Here is a 20,710-nt window from a genome sequence, read left to right as displayed (position 1 = left end):
GGAAATCCCGGGGGGGACAGGGGGGACATGACTCCCCCTTTAGTAAAGCTGTACCCCCCTAGAATCATTTGAGACACAATTCATTTTTGAACAATGCTGTAATATTTATTGAAAGCACAATGTAAGCGGTGCTCATTATAATCGCGCAATAATGTGTTATTTAAATCTTAAAAGATTGAGTCCCCCCCTCCCATTCCTAGTAGTGGTATATCCCACACTCTTTCCAAGGGGCGGGGCTGCTTGGCAGCAGTAGCCGCGTGTGGCTGGAACCGCTGTCCACATCGCAGGGTAAGATGTTCACTCACACAGACACAGTTTAACTTACACAAGTTACAACACATCCCATTTACTGTTACAACAAGCGCCAGGCCCAGGCTGATAATATAAACTGTCTGCAACATTTCTCCTGCATTGTTCAAAAGCCTACTCAATTACGAGTGCTGCTAAGCTAAAAGCTGATGATTTAGCTCAGAGTTTAGTGATAGTCAGAGAGGACAGGAGAGAAAGAAGAGGGAGAGGACAGGACAAGAGCAGTCAGTGGCGGAGCGGCTCGTGGGTACCTGTCTGTGGGCTCTCCACCTGTCAGTGAGACAAACATGAGAGACGTGCAGTCTAACTGACGAGGAGCGGTCATTACGGGCGACTATTACGCACGGTTGTGAGGTGCGCAGCGGCAGATCTCACAGCACACTGTTTATAAACCAGTTTACCAGTTTAATTGCAGGAAATGTTTAGTTTTAGTTTTAGTTTAGTTAGTATAGACATTCACTCTGCCAGTTGGAGAGATAGAGAGAAGATTAAAGCATCAAATTGAGGTAAAAGATGTTGTATAAAAGAGAGGCTACAACTTTTTTTCCTTGTCCCCCCCCTGGAATTATTCTCTAAAATTTTACTGTTTATTGTCTCTCCCCCCCCCAACTATGAAATGGGATTTTCGCCCCTGGAGCCAACAGTATGCTGTAGCTCCGTACGACGCTAAACTCTAAGCCCGCCCATTTTTTAGCTGTCCAATCAAATGTAAAGGGTTTCATTTAATACTTCTTGTATCGGTACAATGCTCAAATATTCTGTTTCACAGGGAAATATGTCACAGTACAGAAGCTAAGGGTGCTCTAACTTCTGTTTCACTGGGACTTTAATCAACTATCAAAATTGTTTTTGATTAATTTTCCATCTTTCAATATTCTCATAACATGAAATCAATTCATATCTTTGTCAAATGGTCAAGGTAAAAAAAAGTAACATGACAGCCCCTGAAAATCTTTGCTGACTTCCACCAGTTTAACTTTTTTACACTCGTACTTTTCCTTGCAGTGAAGTACAGGTGGACTTCATTGATATCATGATTAGGTGTGGTTACAGGTTCAACAGAGCACACTTCTGACCATACCTGTCAGTGAGGCTGGGTGCGGTCAGAGGTGAAACAGGCTTAAAACTTTCAACCAGAGAGGACAGCAAAACACTGCTTTTCAGCCTGGTGTTAAAAGAACCGCGTGCGCACACACATTATTCAAACCTACTGACTCATTTTGGTTTTAGTGGCTTCTTGATCAGCCATGTGGCCGAATGTAACTTATGGAGAGTACACAAACCGAGGTCGGAAAATAGGTTTTTTCTCAAACACAGAAACACACACACAAACTGACAATCCCTCCGGGCGCTGTAGTGGCCCGCTGTGGTCAGTCTGAGATGTTAATTACCAGTGTGTCTCGTTAGTAAGATGTGCTTTATGCAGTGGTGGGCCCCAGCCACCCCACTGCTAACCCTGCTCTCCATTAAATCTCACCAATTACTCTAATCAGCGTGAAGAAGTGGAGCACTTCTTTGTAAAAATCTGCTAATTAAGACACACATGGCTGGCCAGTTAGGGCTGCAGAAGCTGCTCTGCCAAAAACTTCAACATCCCACAGAAAAGCCTTTGTGAGGCCTATTCAGGTTAGGGAAAACACTCAAACAAGACCAAAGGCCTTTGATTCTGTCTAACATGTACAGACGGGAGCAAAATGTAAATACAGTTTAATTCACTAACATTTCATTGTTGCACATGTGCATCTCTGAGTGTGTGTATGTGTGTGTGTGTGTGTGTGTGTGTGTGTGTGAGCTTCAGAGGTTAAGCTTCCTTTGTAGACAGGGAACCTGTCAGTTCAAAGGGTTTGGAGGAGAGAAAAGTACTTTCACATTCAACAAAAAGGTTATTTCAGGAAGGGGGGTTTATTTTCTTTTATTTTTGGCATGAAGAAGAAAGGCCTGTGGAGGGAGACTGGCCACACCAGACGTTATTTCAAACACCCACGGGTGCTTTTTATTTCCACTGACCACCTTTGTCTCATAATACTGACAAAAACATGTGACAAAAATTGGCACTGGCTTCGGGCCCTAATCATCGTCCCTTTGTCAGAGAGGAGAATCAAGACTTTCATGGTTGCTCCTTCCTGTGGTCTTTGTTGCTCGTCCCCGTGGACATGAATGATGAGATCAAAGGCGCAAAAATGTAACCGATCAAGTGTGGAATCTTTCTCATCACCTCGGAGGATGATCACACTCAAGGTGCCTGCATGGCGAGGTGAGCCATTCCTGTGCAATGGGATGGATGTGTGTGTCTGTATTTGGGAGCCTGTGTGCACACACTGGGATACATTCTGTGTGCGTGTCTATGTTTGTGTTTGTGTGATATTTCTGCAGCTTTGCCCATGTGCGCGTTTCTGTCAGGTACGTGAAGAGGTTATCTGAGGTACTCCTGAGCCACCTGAGAATTTGCCAGTCATATTTAAAAAAAAAAAAAAAAGAGAGAGAAAGCTGTGGGGCAGATGGGCAGAGAACTGCTTTTTCTTCACCATCCACACTTGTGTTAAATTTAGCCCCATTCTGGCATAACAGCAGCTGTTGGGGAGCTAAGAGAGACTAGGTGGAGGGAGGCGAAAGGCAAGCAGGAGGGAGAGATAATGTGAAAAGAGACAGGAGGAGAGAAAGGGCGGCAAGTGGTGGAGAAAAAGAGGAGGTGGAGGACAGAAAATGACGGAAGGCGGGAGCGGGGAGTGAAAGTGGAAGACAGATCATGGAGTAAAAAAATAATAAGGAGCAAGGCAGAGCAGGCAGAGGCTGTGACATGTCCTCCAGAAGCATCTCCATCCCTTGTCGGATGTGTTGGGGAATGGGCTGTAAAAGAGGGGGTTCAGTGTGAGTGAGTGATAGAAGGGAAGATGGGGGAGGACAACCTCAGCTTGTCTAAACTCACAGTGGTGCGCCAGGCTCGGCGCCTCTTCATCACTGTCTATCACTTCTATTCCTGACACCTCAATGTCAGGGAGAGTGGAAACCGACGCGGGGGCACTGACAGCAGGAGAGAGAATACTAGGGGAGGGCTCGGGCTCTGGATCATGTCAAGAGCTACTGAAAGGGAAGCTTGCAGAAATAGAGAGGGGAAATTGGTGTGTGGGTCTGTGTGAAAACCGTGTGTTACCTGCAGTGAGTGATTGATACTGTGTGTGTGTGTGTGTGTGTGTGTCTAAGCTGTGTGTATCTGCATACATCCTCCTTGTACTCAACTCAACACTCACCTGCTCAACCCAGACTCCAGATCCCTCCTCTGGAGCCCAGAGGATCATGGTTTTGTCCATGGAGGCAGAGAGGAGACTGAGAGGCTGTTGTAGCTCACCACCTGCAAAGGGAGACAATGAGACACTGGATACAGGAGCAGCACACACCATCAACTACGGTCAACAGTCAATTACACCTGTGGTTTGTGATTTATATTTAAGGTTGCACAGTAATCGTGATCATGCTTTTGTTTCAACAATTTATTTAAGTTAGTAGCATACAATACTGACACTTTATGTTTAGGACGCCTGCTCTGAGACATCAATTTAAGCGCACCCTACGTGTGCTTGGGTTAACTGGTTTTCGCAAAAGCAGTGGGAGCTGCAAGCAGGAGTATTTTTCTAAGAAACTGCAATGGCAGAGTCCTGCACTAGCTCAGGTACCAGCAGGTGACCCCAAAAAATGTGCTTTGCAGGTGTTAATTTGTCTTAATTTTATTTCCAAGGTCGATTTTGGGTGAAAAAATGAACATGCAGGTTGGATTGCAGGTACTGAATGATACATTTATTGAAATAAAATAAAGAGAAGAATAATATAATTAAATTAAATATACTTTTTTTTATTTTAATGTTTTAATCCTCTGACTGCTGACTCTGTGCGTTGGCTCTGACTTCTGCGACGGCTGGAATAAAAGAGCTGCTTCAATCAGGTGCGTTACTAAAAGGCGCATTAACTTTCGAGATGTGCTCAATATTATGAGAATGAGCAAAAAATATTCATTGAAACTGTATTTCCTGAATTACCTTGGTTTTAAAATATATTATCTTACTTTTAAATGTATGAAATGTCATAAAATAATCAATTTAAATGTGCTGCCTAACCAAATTATTTGAACAACACATGGTTATTATAGGATTTGCAGTTCTGGGTCGGGATATGGTTCTTGTGTCAACAGATCGGGTCAGGTTGCAGAAGTCTTTGGTCATATGTACTGGTAGCATGGCGGGTGCTGGATTGCATGTCGTAGTGCCAGTTCAGGAAGCAGGTTTAAAATCAGACCCGTCCACTCTGCTGCAAGGGGAGTGCAAGAGTATTGTATTTCATGGATTTATGAAGAGATTCATTTTTATTAGGATGACTGGCACCATAACATATTCCCATTATTCTAATTTCTGCTTAATGATAATAAAATATTGTTTGTAAAAGAAAAATAAGACAAAAAAATGTGATTAAAATTCTTCTGCGACTACCTTTGCCCTCATATTTGAGCAGCTTTACTTATTTTAAGTATCTAAACACAACAAGGTGTAATGTACACAAAAGCTGGGATGGGTGTGAAGTCATCTTGATGTAAAAATAAGCTTTTAAGGCAACCACAGTTTAAAGACAAGATTTAGCACATCCACCCGCCCTTCCCTTGAGAGCTAATTAAGCCAATAACTTTTCACACTCGTTTTTTTTCTTTGAAATTGTCTCCATCTCTTGCTGCCTTTTGCAAGCAACAACATTGTACGACAAAGAGAGAGGAAAAGTTTCTCTCAGCTTTACATGCAAACCAATCTATTTACTTCCACAGGCTGTAGAGAAAGAAAACCTGAGTGAAATGTTTACGTGTCTGAAAGTTTGATTCACTTTCAGACAAACACTAGTGAGACATTTTTGCAGGAACTTGCTGCCAATTATCTGAAACTTTTGTGAGTAATGACTAAGTCCTTCAGTTGTTTTTAATCAAGGTACCTTTGCAGAGAGGAGGCTGCCAGTGGACTCCATACACCCAGTTCTCATGGCCTGCCAGGACCGTCTCAAGGGACACAGCAAACACGGAGGACATGTCTGAAGCAGGAACACAGAGAGGCCAGACTGTTATCAATTACAGCTAAGCAATCTTAGATTTTGGATACCGTAATATTGTATGTTGTCTTTTCCTGGTTTTAAAGGCTTCATTACAGTGAGGTGATGTCATTTTCTGAACTTATCAGACTGTTCTAGCTGTTCTTTTATTTCCCTTTATACACTTACGCTGAGCATGCACTGTGCGATTTGAGCCTGTTGTAGAAATGTTGGTTGATTCCAACTCCCACTGTACAAGTTAATCGTCTGCAATGTAAAGCCATACTCAGTATTTGTCCAATCGTCAAGGCACAAAATAGACAATGAAATGGTCCATTGGCCCCTGCGGACTGTTCTGGCTATTGACAATTGTTACTAAGGATTTGTTTAAAAGCTGCGGGCTAGTGGAGGTACTGCCCTTAAACAGCTTATAAGTCCATTTCTGGAAAGACGGGTTAGTCCAAGTTTTGCTGCACCAACAAACTAACTGTGTATTGGCTTTGCTGTAAGATTGACTGAGTTAGAAAAAAAGGCACTGACCATGGGGAATCGAGTCATGGCTGTGCTCCAACTGTGTGAGAGCCTGACGACGGCCGACCAAAATTTCTGACATGTCAGAAATTCATCTGAACAAGCAGCTGATCGGACTATGATCGGTTCTTGTTACCCCCTATATATTACATGGCAAAGGATGCCTGACGAACCTCAAATTCAGTCCAACTCTAGAATCATGCGGCTCAGAAATCAGGTTAGAAATGGGCTCAAATTGTACAGTGTATGCCAAGCTTCACATCTACATTGTCCACATTACTGATGATTAATTATCAAAAATCTCATTGTGTGAATATTTTGTAAAAGCACCAATAGACAACCCTACAATATCATCGCAATATTGATCAAGATATCTTTTTTTTTTTTTTTACTATGAACAAGACAAAGGTAGCTGAATGTAATTAGAAATGTTCCATGAAAAATCAATTTACACAGATAAAGGTAAACACACATAAACACACACGCACACTCAGGTCTTTACGGAGGTCGGTAACCACCGTGTGCCATTAAACCATCAAAAAGCGTGTCTATTCATTTGGATAATTAGCACCCTTTTTATAACTCAAGCTTGCGTGGCCTGCTCACCTCTCTCCTTCACTTCAAAAACGTCCTCTTTCATTTTGATGATGGTGTGATCATCCTCTGTGCGGGCGTCTGTCCCAGACTTGGCACACAGCCTCCACACTCTGATGAGGCAGTCCTGGGAACAGCTGGCTAATAACAGCTCCCCACCTGAACGAGTCACAGAGAGAACATGAAAACCTCCCTGACTGAAAGACATTTTCTATCAACTCTTAAAATAGCACATCACTGGATTTATCAAAACTGCCTTTGTATTATTTGCTCTCCTGTGGTGCTATGATAAAAAAGTGTGTTATTATCAAATATTATCATTACTGTTTTGGTGTTTAGCAATACTCCAAGAGCTGTCATAATTACCTCAAAGCACAGCTGAGCTTTAAAGGGATACTTTGACTGTTTTCAAACAGCTTTGTGCCACAACAATGTGGGTGTAAATGAACTGTGGTAAACTTCCAACCATCTTACCAGCGCCCAGATCTCCGAAAATCTCTTTTGCTGGCTCTAGGGCTGTTGCTCAAACTACAGATTGTACTTCCATATGTTTGTAGGCCCACTGCCACGGACACAAAGAGTATAGAAGCAGATCAAGAGAGATCACTACTGCACTGCGCAGACTCTGGCTGCAAATGACAAACAGCGCAAGATAGCAGAAGCCATGTCTGAGATATATATTTGGCTTCATTTTTGTACAGAGAAAGGACCTGGAGAGGCTTTGTCTAACTTTGTATACAGTCTGTGGTCAAAACGGACAAGCTTGCATTATGTCACTCACCAGCTGGAGCGTTTACTGGTCCAGTGTGACGCAGTGCATTCTGGTCGTTTTCTATCTCTTGGGCAAAAGCTAATGCTACAGCCCTTTTTCTCTGTTTTCTTTGCTCATGTAGCACCAACTTCTCAAGTCTACTGCACAGACAGCCTACTTTATGGCAAAAAAAAATATTTCCAGCAGCGAAATACTTCTTTAAGTAAAGTTAAGTATGTTTGGAGAGATAACTAATTGAACTGAGCCTGAGAAGCAACTTTTCTGACTTGGATCCAAGAGAGACCAAGTTTTGTTTCCTGGCTAATGAGCATTACAGCCTCATCTAGCATGACTATAGGCTCCTGTTGTCTTTTAAGAACTGTTACTAAGGCATTGAGAGGAATTCAGCTCACTGTGACATGGCCAGGAAGACAGCAGGAGTACCGGCCAAATGTACACAGACAGGTGGTAAACAAAGCACAAGCCACTATCTCCAAGTGCTCCCGTCTGTCACATTATGCGTTTCAGGTTTAGTTCAGTGGACATTGGCCCAGATTTGGCTCTGCCAAGACAAACAGATACATTACTCTGATGCTCCCACCTAAGGCCTTCTGAATGCCGGGAGAGGTGGGAGGATAATTGTTTGTCGATCAGTATGTAATGCCATTGATGATGATGAGAGGGGGCTTGATCGCCGCAATATTTTCACCCCAACCTAAACTACAACAAATAGCCTAAAAATAAGTTTGAATATGATCAGGTGATGTTGTAGCCTGTTGTGTGTGAGATCAGGTTTCACTGTCCATCATAATAACAGTAGTAACATTATGCTAAGTCCTCTGACCAGGCCTGTTGAAGGATTTTCCTCCAGACAGCAGTTCCAAAGGCTGCAACTTTAAGGACAGTTCACCACAAGAACAAAAACACATATTTCTCCTCTTACCTGCAGTGCTGTTTATCAGTCTAGATTGTTTTAGTGTGAGCTGCTGAGTGTTGGAGATATTGGCCATGGAGATGTCTGCCTTAAAAAATAATCAGACCAGAAGACACTTGGCTTCTGGTGCTCAAAGCATAAAAAAAATACATTTCAAAAACTCAACAGCAATGTCTCTTTACAGAAATCATGACCTGGTTACTCAAGATAATCCACAGACCTTGTTGTGAGCAGTTTCATGTAGGAACTATTTTCTTTCTACTGAACTACACCTGCCAATTGTATCACCATGCAAAAGGTAGCGTGCATCTACTGCTACCACACCTAGCACTACTGAGCTAGCTACCATAACAGCTCAGCCTTTGAGGACACCATTAATGTTTACATCTCACGCTCAAGCCTCTCGTCCATGAGTAGATGCACACTTCCTTCTGTGTAGTGGGTGAAGTTGGTAGCATGAAAGTTATTCCTATATGAAGCTGCTTACAACAAGGTCTGTGGATTATCTTGAGTAACTGGGTCATGATTTCTGGAAAGAGACATTGCTGTTGAGTTTTTCTTATATATATTTTTTGGGGGGTTTGAGTATCTGCAGCCGAGTGCCATCTAGTTCCATTATATTTGAGAGAAGGCAGACACCTCTACGGCCGTAATCTCCAACACTTGGCAACTCACACCAAAACAATCTAGACTAGTCCATGCCCATTGACTGCAAAGTTGCCCACGTACAGTTTCACATGGTGTGTGTTTGGGATACAGGTCATAGGAAACTGCAGATTAAATAGTCAACTGAACCCATTAAGAAGAGCAATGTATTCAGACAGAGTTTTTGTGAATTTGATAGAATGATTGCAGCCACAACAATCTGTCGCATTTTAGCCATTTTTAAGCATTTTTCTGTTGTTATAGCGCCACCCAGTTGCCAATCAGAGTTAAATTTCTCCAGTCAACTTGAGGCGTCCTGTTCTACATATCTACCAAGTTTAGTAAAAATTGATATGGCGGTTAGGCCTAGATAAGAAATTAGCTCTCTAGCGCCCCCATTTTGTTTGATGGGGTCAATAATGGAGGGGTCCCCTCAGATTATGTGTGGTCATATGCCTACAAAGTTGCGTGGTGATCGGTGAAACCCTTGAGAAGTTATACACCTTTATGTGATGAGCCACGCCCTCCGCAATATCCATTGCCTTATAGAAGCTCAGTTTTAGTAAGTTTTCCAACTTTTGCCAAGAGGGAACTTTAGATATTGGTCCCTAGATTATGTTCACCGAGTTTCATGCAGATCGGTCAAACTTCCTAGGAAGAGATCGATTTTAAGTGTTTTTCAAAAAATTCAAAATGGCGGAAAATCTATATAACCGGAAGTTATGTGTTCTTGAGGCAAATGTGTTCCTCATGAGGAGAGGCATCTCTGCGCAAAGTTTCATGTTTCTACGACATACGGGGCATGACATATGCCCATTCAAAGTCTGCAATTTCAATCGGTTGCTATAGCGCCCCCCTTTGGCCAATTGATGTAATATTGCTTCATTCGCATCCGCCCATGACCCTCTACCACTGTGCCAAATTTCACATGGACTGACCAAGTCAGTGAGGAGAAAAACGTGGAACAGACACACACAAACACACACACACACACACACACACACACACAGAGTTTTCGTCATTATATACTAAGATTGACTAACAGCACTACAGGTAAGAGAAAAAAATATGTATTTCTAATTTTGGGATGAACTGTCCCTTTAAGTATCAAAACACACGCTTGCCATCTGTAAATTCCAGTGATTATGTTGTTACGACTGGCCCTGTAGCTGAATGAGCGTAAAAGTTGATCCGCATTAGATCTGATGGTCCTCGTGAATCTGAGTCACAAAACCAGGCACATTAACCAAGGTGTGTTTTAGAGCAGCAGCAGCTGGAGCCTCAGAGGTAAGAAGAGAGAGGAGAGAGGGAGACAGCTGTCCTTTGCTCGCGCTCCCACGCTGTAACACCGGTGAGCTCTCGTTTTACACACAGCTGCTTTGGTGTTACAGCCAAAGTGAGACATGTAAACGACACTCTCTGTGTTTCGGTCACAGTTCAGCTAACTGTGAAAGAACGGATGATAAAGTGTGAGTTTGGATACGTTTGTGGACTGAAGGAAATGCCCGTGGACGTTTCAAACTGTGAATGGCCACTGTTGACATGATACATTTCACTCAGTTTGTTGCAGAGTGTGCATTATGTTATATTCTAACACATTTAACTTAATTTAAGTTCAGCTCTCTGTTACAATGCAGAGTAAAGGAGGGACTGTACAGGACAGTGAAAATAAGTAATAGTGAAATAAATATTAACATCCGCATGTGTTTCTCAAAACTGACATCAGCTACTTGTTTGATCATGATGGTGAAAATAAAGCCCTGATACAGAGACAAGTAAAAACATGTTCAAGACATGTGGCTCACATGGCAACCGTCTATTTGATCTCTTTTAGATAAACTAAATTTTGCAAGACAAGGTTAAAGTAAAAAGACCCTCCCATGCCCTCCACCCAAAAATATGACAGCCCTCCCTTCAGCAAAAGTAAAAATGACGACATTAAAACATATGACCAGCTGATTTTACACTAGTGCTTATTTGATGGAAGATTGATGGAAAGAAAACCGTGATTTAGAAAACAGGATAAAGATAGAAACACAAAAACAGAAAATAGCATCATGCTCTGAATCCCCGTGTTTAACAGCTATGATAAACTGCACCTCTAGTGCTGCAATTTGCCATCTGCCAAGTCATAAAAGAACAGAATGATTTATGTAACTACTATCACGGTGGAGAGAGGGTTTTGTCATTCCTGTGGGGATATTTCGTATAAACAAACTTTCTCTCTGTCTCTTTGCTGGCTTGTAGCTTGGCAGCATGGAGTGGGTCATAGACTGTGAGTGGGAAGGAGACACTGGTGGAGAGGGCTGGTTAAGGAGATGAAATAGCTTTTACACAGTCAGAACAGTGCAGTAATGAAGAGCCCTTGAAGAGGGTTACACAATTAGTAGAACTTGGATTGGATCCATGCGTTGCCATGTGTCATCATAATGCTGTGAATAGCTCACTGGTTGGTGAAGCTGGACTCAAAATGAACCGCTTTTTAGTGTGTGTCTAGTTTTGATTTTTCTAAATGCTCTACTGATCTAAAAAAATTAAATCATCTTTTTGCTTAAACAAGGTCAAAACGCACTTGTCTGTCTTTCTGATCAAATGGGCTGACGGCTGTTACTGGAACTCCTCTCAGCATTCAGCCGATCACGTGTTATCTGACTCTATCAAGGCGTGATGTTATCCAGTTTGCGGGCTTGCCTAAGAAAAACCAAAGGTAATGGGGAACCACAAGTGCAAGCTTTTAAGCCCTCAGAGGAGTGTCATCTCAGAAACAAGCAGATGTAACATATTTCAAAATTTCTAATATATGCACGCATAAAATTGGAAAACATCCAAAACAATGTGCTTTTTCTTTTCTTTTCTTTTTTTTTACCTGGATACCACTTTCCCATGTTTTCGTGTTTAAGTGACTAATGGGAACAACAGTTTTTGAAACTGGTCCAGCACTGAACAAGGCTGCAATGTAATCATCAGGGCAACAGTGCAGTCGATGGGCATCTACTACAAATGCTTGTTTTTGCCACAGACAGTCTCAGATTGTTATTATAAGTGTCTGACAAATTTATTCAAGAAACCCTAAAGAGAAATAAAACTTTTTTTGGTCTGTTTGCTATTGTCTTTTTGCAACAACTCAACTCACAAGACTTCAGAATGAGACTTCTCCTCGAGTGAGACTCAATAAATAACAGACCGGATCAAGCCAAAAGCAAATAAAAAAAAACACTGTATTTCTTTGTCAGACACTTATAATAACAATCTGAGCACATCAGCGGCAAAAACACTTTTAGTGGGTGTACACTGACGGTGCACAATTGTCCCAAAGGACTACTTTGTAGCCCATTTCGCAGCTGCAGCACTCTCGCTCATTACTGGACCAATTTCAAAAATTGTTGCTCCCATTCGTTATTTAAACACAAATACATGGGAAAATAAGGCAGAAAAATACTGAAATTTCCTTTTTTTAAAGACGCACCTACTCCCTTAACCTCTATTTGTGCCTTTATCACATTTAAACTTTGTGTTGTTTGCCTAAATCAAATAAGCTTATGGAAAAACTCACTGACACCAAGCTAAAAAAGAGGTATTACTTTTCATAAAGACTGAACTCATAGAATTTAACATGTACTGTAAAGCACAGGGTGCATCTAGCAGCTTTTTCGTCCTGGGTCAGAAGAAGTACGCTGGCAATCCAGGGACTAATCTCAACAATGGTCTTTATTTAGCACAACCAGGAAGGAACAGCAGTCTTTAAAATGTTTGGGTACATATGGAAGCCCAGGTGAGATGAGATGTAAATATCAGGACATGTGGGTGTGTGTGGTTTATTCATATAGACGCACACCAGTCTTCACCAAGGGAACAGAGGAACTGAACTAGACTGAGCAGCGGACATGTGGCACATGATCAAGCTAGGGCTGCTGTGAAATTGAGTTCTTAAAGGATATGGCCCATATACTGTCGCCAGAACTTTTAATTATTCATCAAGCCGACATTAAAAAAGTAAATCCAAGAATCACAGCCTTTTTTTAGTATAAAACACGTCTTGCTCGCTTGCTTTGTAAGTTACTTTAGTCTCTAACTACTGTCACTACCGATCAAAAAGATCCTGGGCTCAAATCTCAGCCCTGCTACCCCAAGAAAATTAAACTGGGGCGAGGAGGATGCTGGGAATTTTGAGGCTTAAGAGCACTTAAACAATGTGCTTATTTTCTGTTCTGTAATTTTTAATCTGGACTTTCTGGTAAACGGAAAGGTTTTATGAAGAACCCTCTCTACATATTCACTGTATCTATATCTGACTTTGAGTCAGCGAGATGTGCAAGCACACTGGGATAGCAACAGTTAATTGCAAACTGGTTCTACTCCTGAAACAGGACCACTCCCATTACTCCACACAGTAGCGCTCACCTAGAGACGCCCAGGCCACTCCTCGAACCCAGTCTTCATGTCCTTGCAGTGACTTGACTTTCTGGAGCTGTTGTAATGTAGAGTAATTTTAGAAGATGTCAAATGTTGCTCTCATATTTTAGTAATTAAAAGTTTTGGCACAGGAAACATGAATGAGTTGCAGTGTGAGCTTACCTCTCCGTTTGACTGCACATACAGATGCACCTGAGAGTTATCGCCCCCACAGGCCAGTACGGGAACTGTGAGAAAAGAAGGTTTCACACAGTCATGTGAGCGCACACATCGCAGATTGCATACATTTACATTGAGGTCTAGAGGAGCGAGGTGGAAGGAAAGGATGAAGCGCAGCATCAAACAGACGAAAGGCATGTAAAACAGAGAGGCAAAATGACATGAGACACTTCAAACGCAGGCTGCATTTTGAATATGACATTTGGTTACAGGCGCTAAAGCAGTGCTGCAGATTGAGATGGATGACATGAAAGGGAAAAACGTCTGTGTGTGTGTGCGAGTGTGTGTGGCGCACGACTTAAAGGATGTCTATGAAGGAACAGCTTAGGCTTACCTCTGCTGCCTGGCAACAGAGCCAGAGAGACATCCATCATGAAACTGCTGCCAAATGATAAGGTATGGAGGCACTCAGCTGAGAACACACACATGCACATGGAATTAAACTTCCTGATGTCCTTTAAGTAATCCTGCTACACAAGTGAAAAAGAGTATGTTAAATTGTATGGCTTTTGTGTGAACAGAGTGGCACGTGGAAATACTTCTTCAAATACTTCCTGTTTGATATATACGCCAAATTGTACCTTTATTTCTCTGCCTCCCCTCATGTGTAGAGGCCAAGGGTCTTCCAAGCTGTCACAATCTAACATAACATGGATAGTGTTTTTATCTACTAATACACCCCAGGGTAACGCCCAGTTCGCATAACGCACATGCTTAATTTCCATGACTGTCAAGGAGCATCAGTGTTCATCTGCACTGACAGGTGGACAGAAACTTCCAACAAAGGCGGAAGCTGTATGGGCAACAGCTCGGGAAAAAAAGAAAAGCAGACGAGGATGACAGCTCGAAACACCACTGATATTATGTGAGGAAATTAATGCAAAATCTAAATTCACAGAGCTGCTGTTTTGATTCTGTCAACACAGATTTTTCTTAGTTATTTCTATCCAAAACAGTCACTTTTTTCTATCACTAACAAACTGTTTCGCCTACATGTTAATGTTTAAACTGAGTCAGACTACTGTAAGTGTATATAAAATACAGACAAAAAGCCATAGGTGTGATGTTCTGCAGCACTGCAGAGGTGAGGCAAAAGATAATGTTTTTGGTAAACACTGCCATACCCTATTGCAGCCACTGGGGGGCAGATATCTGACTGTGAGTGAGTAAACAAAATTGATTATTTATTAAGTAATATGTGAGTCTATTACTTTCTGGATGCCTGGAGATGACTACTTGGGCACAGACACAAAGTTGTTTTCATCTTTTGGACATTTCTCTTTTTATCTTGAGGAGCACTGAATAGTTTTACCTCCTCATGCCTCAAACTATTCAAATCAAACAGAGTGAGGAAGGAAAATCACTTTTTGATTTGTCTGCCCACAACTCACAGACATGCATCCTGTGAGGAGGAGTATACAGTGGAAATTGCTTTATATTAAAAGGGTCACAAGCAGAAAAGGGTGGGGATCAGCTAAATTAACAACAACAAATCTGACCCAAATTGCTACTTAAAACGCTATTGTCCATGAGCCAGGGGGGAGTGTTTGTGCCAATTTGGGAGTACCATTTTTTATAGGTTTATGTCTCTTGTGTTAGCAATTATAGCTTTCTATGTGCTATCACTTCTTTTTCTGTCATTGCAGCGTTAGAGGTCAAAGATCAAATTCTGTTGTGTCCAGTGTCATGAAAATGTGACTAGTAGATAGATTGTAGTCAAAGCTTTACAATGATATATGACTTGGGGGAAAAACTGGAAAGACTGTAATGACGGAGGGATTAAAAAAGGAGTGATAGCACAAAGAAAGCCACCAATGCTGTAATACTATTGTGCATTTTCCAATACTAGGGACATATGCCTTAAAAAATAAATCACTATGACAAATGGTCCAAACCAAATTGGCACAATGGACAAATTTTGGGGGTCTGGCTCACAGACTACTACTCTTCTGTAATATATCCAATATCATTTTGGCAACATGTACATGCTGGGGTTTTTTGTTCCGTCTCCTACCTTCTTTGGCTTCACTGCAGAGCCACAGTCTGACTGTGGAGTCGGATGCTGCGGAGGCCACCAGGATCTTTGAGTCCTCCACATAGATGGCATCCACAGCACAAACTGGACCAGTGTGGCCTTTGCACTCCACTGACTGGGTGAACTGGAAACAGCAGAGCATATTTTAGAAGGGGAGAAAAGACAGAAACACTGTCTGATGAAAGAGATGACTTACCTTGCCATTCTGAGCCTCCCAGACGATGAGCCTATTGTCTGAGCCTCCTGAGACGAGATGACTCTCTGGAGCTGTGACAGCAATAACAAGACAGTTAAGTAAAGATACAGTATGTGGCTAAATGTATGTGTTTGGACTGGAGCTGTTGTTCATGGTTTGATCTTTGCCACTTAGTTACAATTCCCAATATTTTTTTCATACAATCAAACTGACAATATTTCAGCTGGTAAGTTGGTAAATCACTGGCATAATGAACATAATGATTTTTTTTTTCAGACAACAGTGTGCTTCCAACTATTTTCTTGACATTTTGGGGAAAGCCTTCTGAGCTCTAACAGGAAAGATTTCCCAGTGTGGTGTGGAAGAATAACCTGCCCTGTTCAGAGCCCTGGTTCTGGAGTGAGCTGTTCAACAGTTATATATAATGGGTGATGCTCATATACTTTGGACCACTGGTTCATAACCTGGCGGCCCCGAACCCGCCAGAGCTTAACAGGGGGGTCACAAGGCTCCTTGATTTTAGGGGGTGTAAGAAAACTTAAAAAATATATATATATTCATACAGTAGGCCTGCATTTCAGCATTATATATATGTCTGTGGAGAAAATGAAATGAAATTGTTATTTTTAAAGTTTAGATTATTCTTCAAGATAGAGAATCCGTGTTACGTCTGGAACCTCCCGTCTACAACAGGCTTGTTGAGGACTTCCGGAGTTACTGTCTTATCCTGAAGCCTCCTTAAGGAATCTGATCCCATTTGATTCGGCGGTGGGAACCTCTTGCGACCGCATGCCTTTGCTGACATCGACCCCAGCAGGATTCGAAACCCTGGACCTTCCGCATGGAAGACGAGTGCTCTAACCACTACACTTTCAAGATACATATATAAGAAGAAAAAAAATCACAGGCCACGATGAAGACCTGAACACAAGCTATATTCACAATCACAGAGCTTTCATTCTCTCGGAAAGTACGCAGCTAAAACAACCAAAGAACTAATAGAGCAATGGCCGAGCATGAGGAAGATGGAAACAAGAAAAACCAAGTATGTAGTAAAATCAAGTAAGTATCCTTTTAAGTATGTGTGATTGTTAAAAATGTAGGGATCAATACAGCGTAGTATCACAATATTTCTATGTGACAATATGGTATCTATGGACACTAAGTATCATTTTTTTATTGTATGAATTATTAATATTAAAAACACAAATTAAACTTTTGGCAGCCTACTAGAGTAATAAAATCAGTTGCTTTTTCAGTCCAGTACACACAGTTTGCTCCAATAAAAATAACTGAAGTGAGATGAAAAGACTGAAAACTTTATCATGTTTGATAAAACAGAGGTTTTCCTTTACTGACATAATTAGCATCTGAAAAAGGGTAATAAATTGCAATATGTGTAGTCACAATACTCAGCATATACAGTTAAAATCGCAATAATATTGTATTATGACTTAAGTAGCTTGATAAAATTTTATCACGGGGCCTCTGGTGATTCCCAGTCCTAATAAAAAGTTCCTAAAACTATCAGGAAACTTGTCTATGATGGAAAATTCACTTATAATTACTCATTTGACACAAACTGATAGAAAAAGGGGTTCCTTAAGGAAAAAAATTGGAAAGTTGAAACCACTGATTATGATCATATAGTGTTAATTCCATAAGGTTTGTTATATGTGAAATGCCAGCAAAGTACACAAACGTCACACAGTTTTAAGGCCACAATTTAGAAGAGTAGCTGAAGACTACCAGTATACACCAGTAATTACATTTTAGATTTATAAACCGAATTAAATTAAGTCTTGATAAACTATCTCCATTCCAGCAGTTTGACAGGTCCGCCAGTGTCTGTCCCCACTCACCACAGTCCTCTCTGTGAACCCACTGGACTGCATTCACTCTCCCTGTGTGTCCATTCAGCACAGCAACAACTCTCCTCTCCTGAGGGGAACCAAATAGTGTGTTTATTAAAGTAACAAACAAAACATAGCTTTATTTACAGCTGTGTGATGCTCGGTTATCGTTAGCTGTGACACTGACAGCGACAGCTAACGTTACAGAAGATGTTTTATTACCTGTGGGTCGTACAGAGCCACGGAGGTACATGTCCCGAAGGCAATAGTCCCACCACGACCCCAGGAAACAACATTTGGAGTCCTGTTCGCACAACAAGCTACATGGCATGTTTCAATTACGGGCGCCGCCATCTTGAACGCTGGAGTTGTGGTGGTGTTGCTTTGAATGTGGCTGTAGCTAAACCGCCCCGTGCCAACAAACGTTCCGCACACACACAGCAGCAGCTGGACCATTAACTTTAATGACGAAGCTGCTTTTTAAACGTTTTAATACACCTTAGCAATTATATTAATTAATTCTGGTATGTTTCAAAGTGGTTTAAATGTTGATAAGCAAACATTGCAGCGCTTTCACTCACTAAAGTGCATTGCTGTGTAATGTCCACTAGATGGCGTGCGTCAATCAAAATCCAGAGAGGCTATACTGAATTAAAAATAATGATAAAGCCTCATTGACTGTTCATTTCTTGCTTATGGATATTTTACTAACCCCAGAGTTTAACTTGGTCTTATTTAAGAAAATAATTAGACAACACTGCAAATGCAATGCCCAGTGGAATTAACCAAAGCAGATTACAGTTTCAATTTCTTATTAAATTTAATGTGCTTGAATTCACCGACTCAGTGAAATAAAGCGAGAAAGTGTGGTCATGTATTGGTCTGGATAAATATTTTTCTTTATCCTCCTACAGGGAGCCAAAGGTCAGACCAAAACATTGCTAAGGGGATTTAGTGCCTCATTTGGAGAGATTTGGATGGATGCTAGAAAATGTGAACACTAGTTTTCAAGCTGAAGGTTGGTCCCCACATTCATTAAGCCACCCTGCTGCATCTGTCTAGTGTCAGCAAATAGCCCTCAAGGCAACTCATGCATTTACTAAACAATAAACAAATGATAATACTGCTTTGTTTAGTGTGCCTACTGGGTTATGTGTTGTTCAAGGGTCTTGCAGTATAATTTAAGCACATATTACTGGAGTCAAATGTAAAACACTTTAAGCATTTCTTTTTTTGCCTGAGGAGAAACAGATAAAATATATGAACCAAACATCTAATGACATTTTTCATTATTTTCAAACTGCTCCATCAACAATCAAGATGCCACAGTATACACACACTGCCGTGTCGGACTGTATTATCCCCTTGCCAAGTGGTGACTGAGGGTGACTGGTCGCAGCTGAGCTTGTTGCCAGCCAGACAGCCTTGCTTGTTAAAAAAAAGGCCTCGGGCCTTATGGATTTCAAAGGTTGAGGAGGCGACAGTTTTGTCACAAGGAGTTTCCAGGCGCCCACTTGACAAGATCAGGAGGAAAATGTGATGGCATCTGTGAACCCTTGAGACGATATGATAAATGACAATGTAGCAAAGACAAACGGGGATAGAGCCATATAGTATGAGGAAGTGAGAGGGGATGGAGGAGGGGTGGCTGGGTCTTTTTTGGCTTGCCTCTGGCTGTGCTGACTTGTGGTATATGTGCGTGACAAAGACGAAACAGACGCACTGTCACCAACACTCGGGGAGAAAATAGATTGTGTTCGTCTTGCTATTGTTGTCCCTCCTCACTCAGTCAGAGGGAGACAGGATTTAAACAGACTTGGCAGGGTGAGACGACCTCTCTGTGGAGGATACCCATGCATCTATGGCTCTCATCTCAGGAGTGGCAGCTAGGCGATAGCTGGGATGTAGCCAAACAGCTGCGTCTGTGAAAAAAACAAAACACATCTCTACTATCTTTGTGCAGCTTTGACTATGCATTCATCATCCTCTTGTGGTGAAACCTCCGTACCTGCTTCCACAATGCAGGATTAGTTTGAACAAATGTAATAGGTCAGCGCAGGAGAGAGGGGGTTTGTTTAGGAAAGATCCTGTCCCATTTTCCAACACCTGGACAAAAGAATACAAGGATACGCCTTCATGAGAGATGTTTTGTGAACATGTCTTTTCACCAGGGTACAAGTGAACTGTTTTTCTTAGCTGGTAATGACAGGGTCATCCAGGGAAAGGGCTTTGATTTAGCCCATGGACACACTCTGCATCAGCTATGCCCTCATTAAATGGAAGTCAACAGATTGAAAACCAGGTTCCTGCTAATTAGTTTATTGCAGGGCGGTAAAATTCTAAACATATCTACTGTGGAGACATAGTAGAGTGTGGCTTTATGCTGATTAGTAATTGGGCTGTGGAGCATCTGTTTGTGTGAGAATAAAGCAGGTGTGTTTTTGAACCTTGTCTGGCCCTGTTTTTGTCACAACTGTCATGTTAATTTGAATATATGGCATGCTTTTATTTACATAAGGAAATAAAGAGACACTCATTCAATTAAGAATTTCATTGTATGATGTAAACCACTGTGTTTTTACTGTGCATATGACAATAAACTTTTTTTTAATTTTAGGACTTCAACTCCAGCACTGACAAACTCTGTCTTACGTAATGCATACAAGAGGATCTCCATCTCACTGCCGTATGCATCAAGAATTCATAATAGCAGAAGATTAAATGTTTCACAGTGTAGATAATATTCTTAAATGTTTTATTCATTCCGTTTCATTGCACCATATGTTGCCACCAAGTGCTCAATAACTCAGTGCGCCTGAGGAGCTCTGAAACCTGGAGAGTAATTTGGGGAATAACTATAATGAACCTCATACTTAATTAAGGGGTTGAGGGATAATAGAAAGACCCTCTGTTTTTTCTTTAAAATATTCTTGGGAAGCTTAAGTGTCTTTCTCATTTAATGCAATTTTTTAACACTGTGGTTGAGACAGTCAAAAACAGTGCATAATGACTGTATGATTATACTCAGACTTTTAACCACTCAGTAACAACAGTATTTTGCAATTGTGCACTTTCATTTTTCTTTTTCTCTGAGCTTTTAAAAGGTGACGTGTAGGAAAAAAAGGTTTTATCTAGGTGAATGCTTGGAACTGCAGGCAAAGAATGATGAGAA

General features: G+C 41.4%; 1 protein-coding gene across 1 annotated transcript in view; it reads right to left on the bottom strand.

Annotated features, from left to right (window-relative positions):
- Positions 1-17,916, bottom strand: part of elp2 (elongator acetyltransferase complex subunit 2) — a 39,895-nt gene extending 21,979 nt beyond the window's left edge. Inside the window, exons 1-10 of the mRNA XM_033638071.2 lie at positions 17,761-17,916; positions 17,548-17,626; positions 15,686-15,756; positions 15,469-15,613; positions 13,789-13,866; positions 13,398-13,462; positions 13,224-13,290; positions 6,505-6,651; positions 5,275-5,370; positions 3,558-3,658 (exon numbers count right to left, since the gene is read on the bottom strand). Of these exons, the coding sequence (XP_033493962.2) occupies positions 3,558-3,658; positions 5,275-5,370; positions 6,505-6,651; positions 13,224-13,290; positions 13,398-13,462; positions 13,789-13,866; positions 15,469-15,613; positions 15,686-15,756; positions 17,548-17,626; positions 17,761-17,892 (981 nt within the window). The 5' untranslated portion in view covers positions 17,893-17,916. The remainder of the gene's footprint in view (positions 1-3,557; positions 3,659-5,274; positions 5,371-6,504; positions 6,652-13,223; positions 13,291-13,397; positions 13,463-13,788; positions 13,867-15,468; positions 15,614-15,685; positions 15,757-17,547; positions 17,627-17,760) is intronic.
- Between the last annotated feature and the right edge of the window lie 2,794 nt (positions 17,917-20,710).

The sequence above is a fragment of the Epinephelus lanceolatus genome, chromosome 16 (genome assembly GCF_041903045.1).
Source record: "Epinephelus lanceolatus isolate andai-2023 chromosome 16, ASM4190304v1, whole genome shotgun sequence".
In the NCBI taxonomy this organism is placed as follows: domain Eukaryota; kingdom Metazoa; phylum Chordata; class Actinopteri; order Perciformes; family Serranidae; genus Epinephelus; species Epinephelus lanceolatus.
Note: the sequence above shows the minus strand (reverse complement) of the source record. Positions and strands in the feature narration are given on the sequence as shown.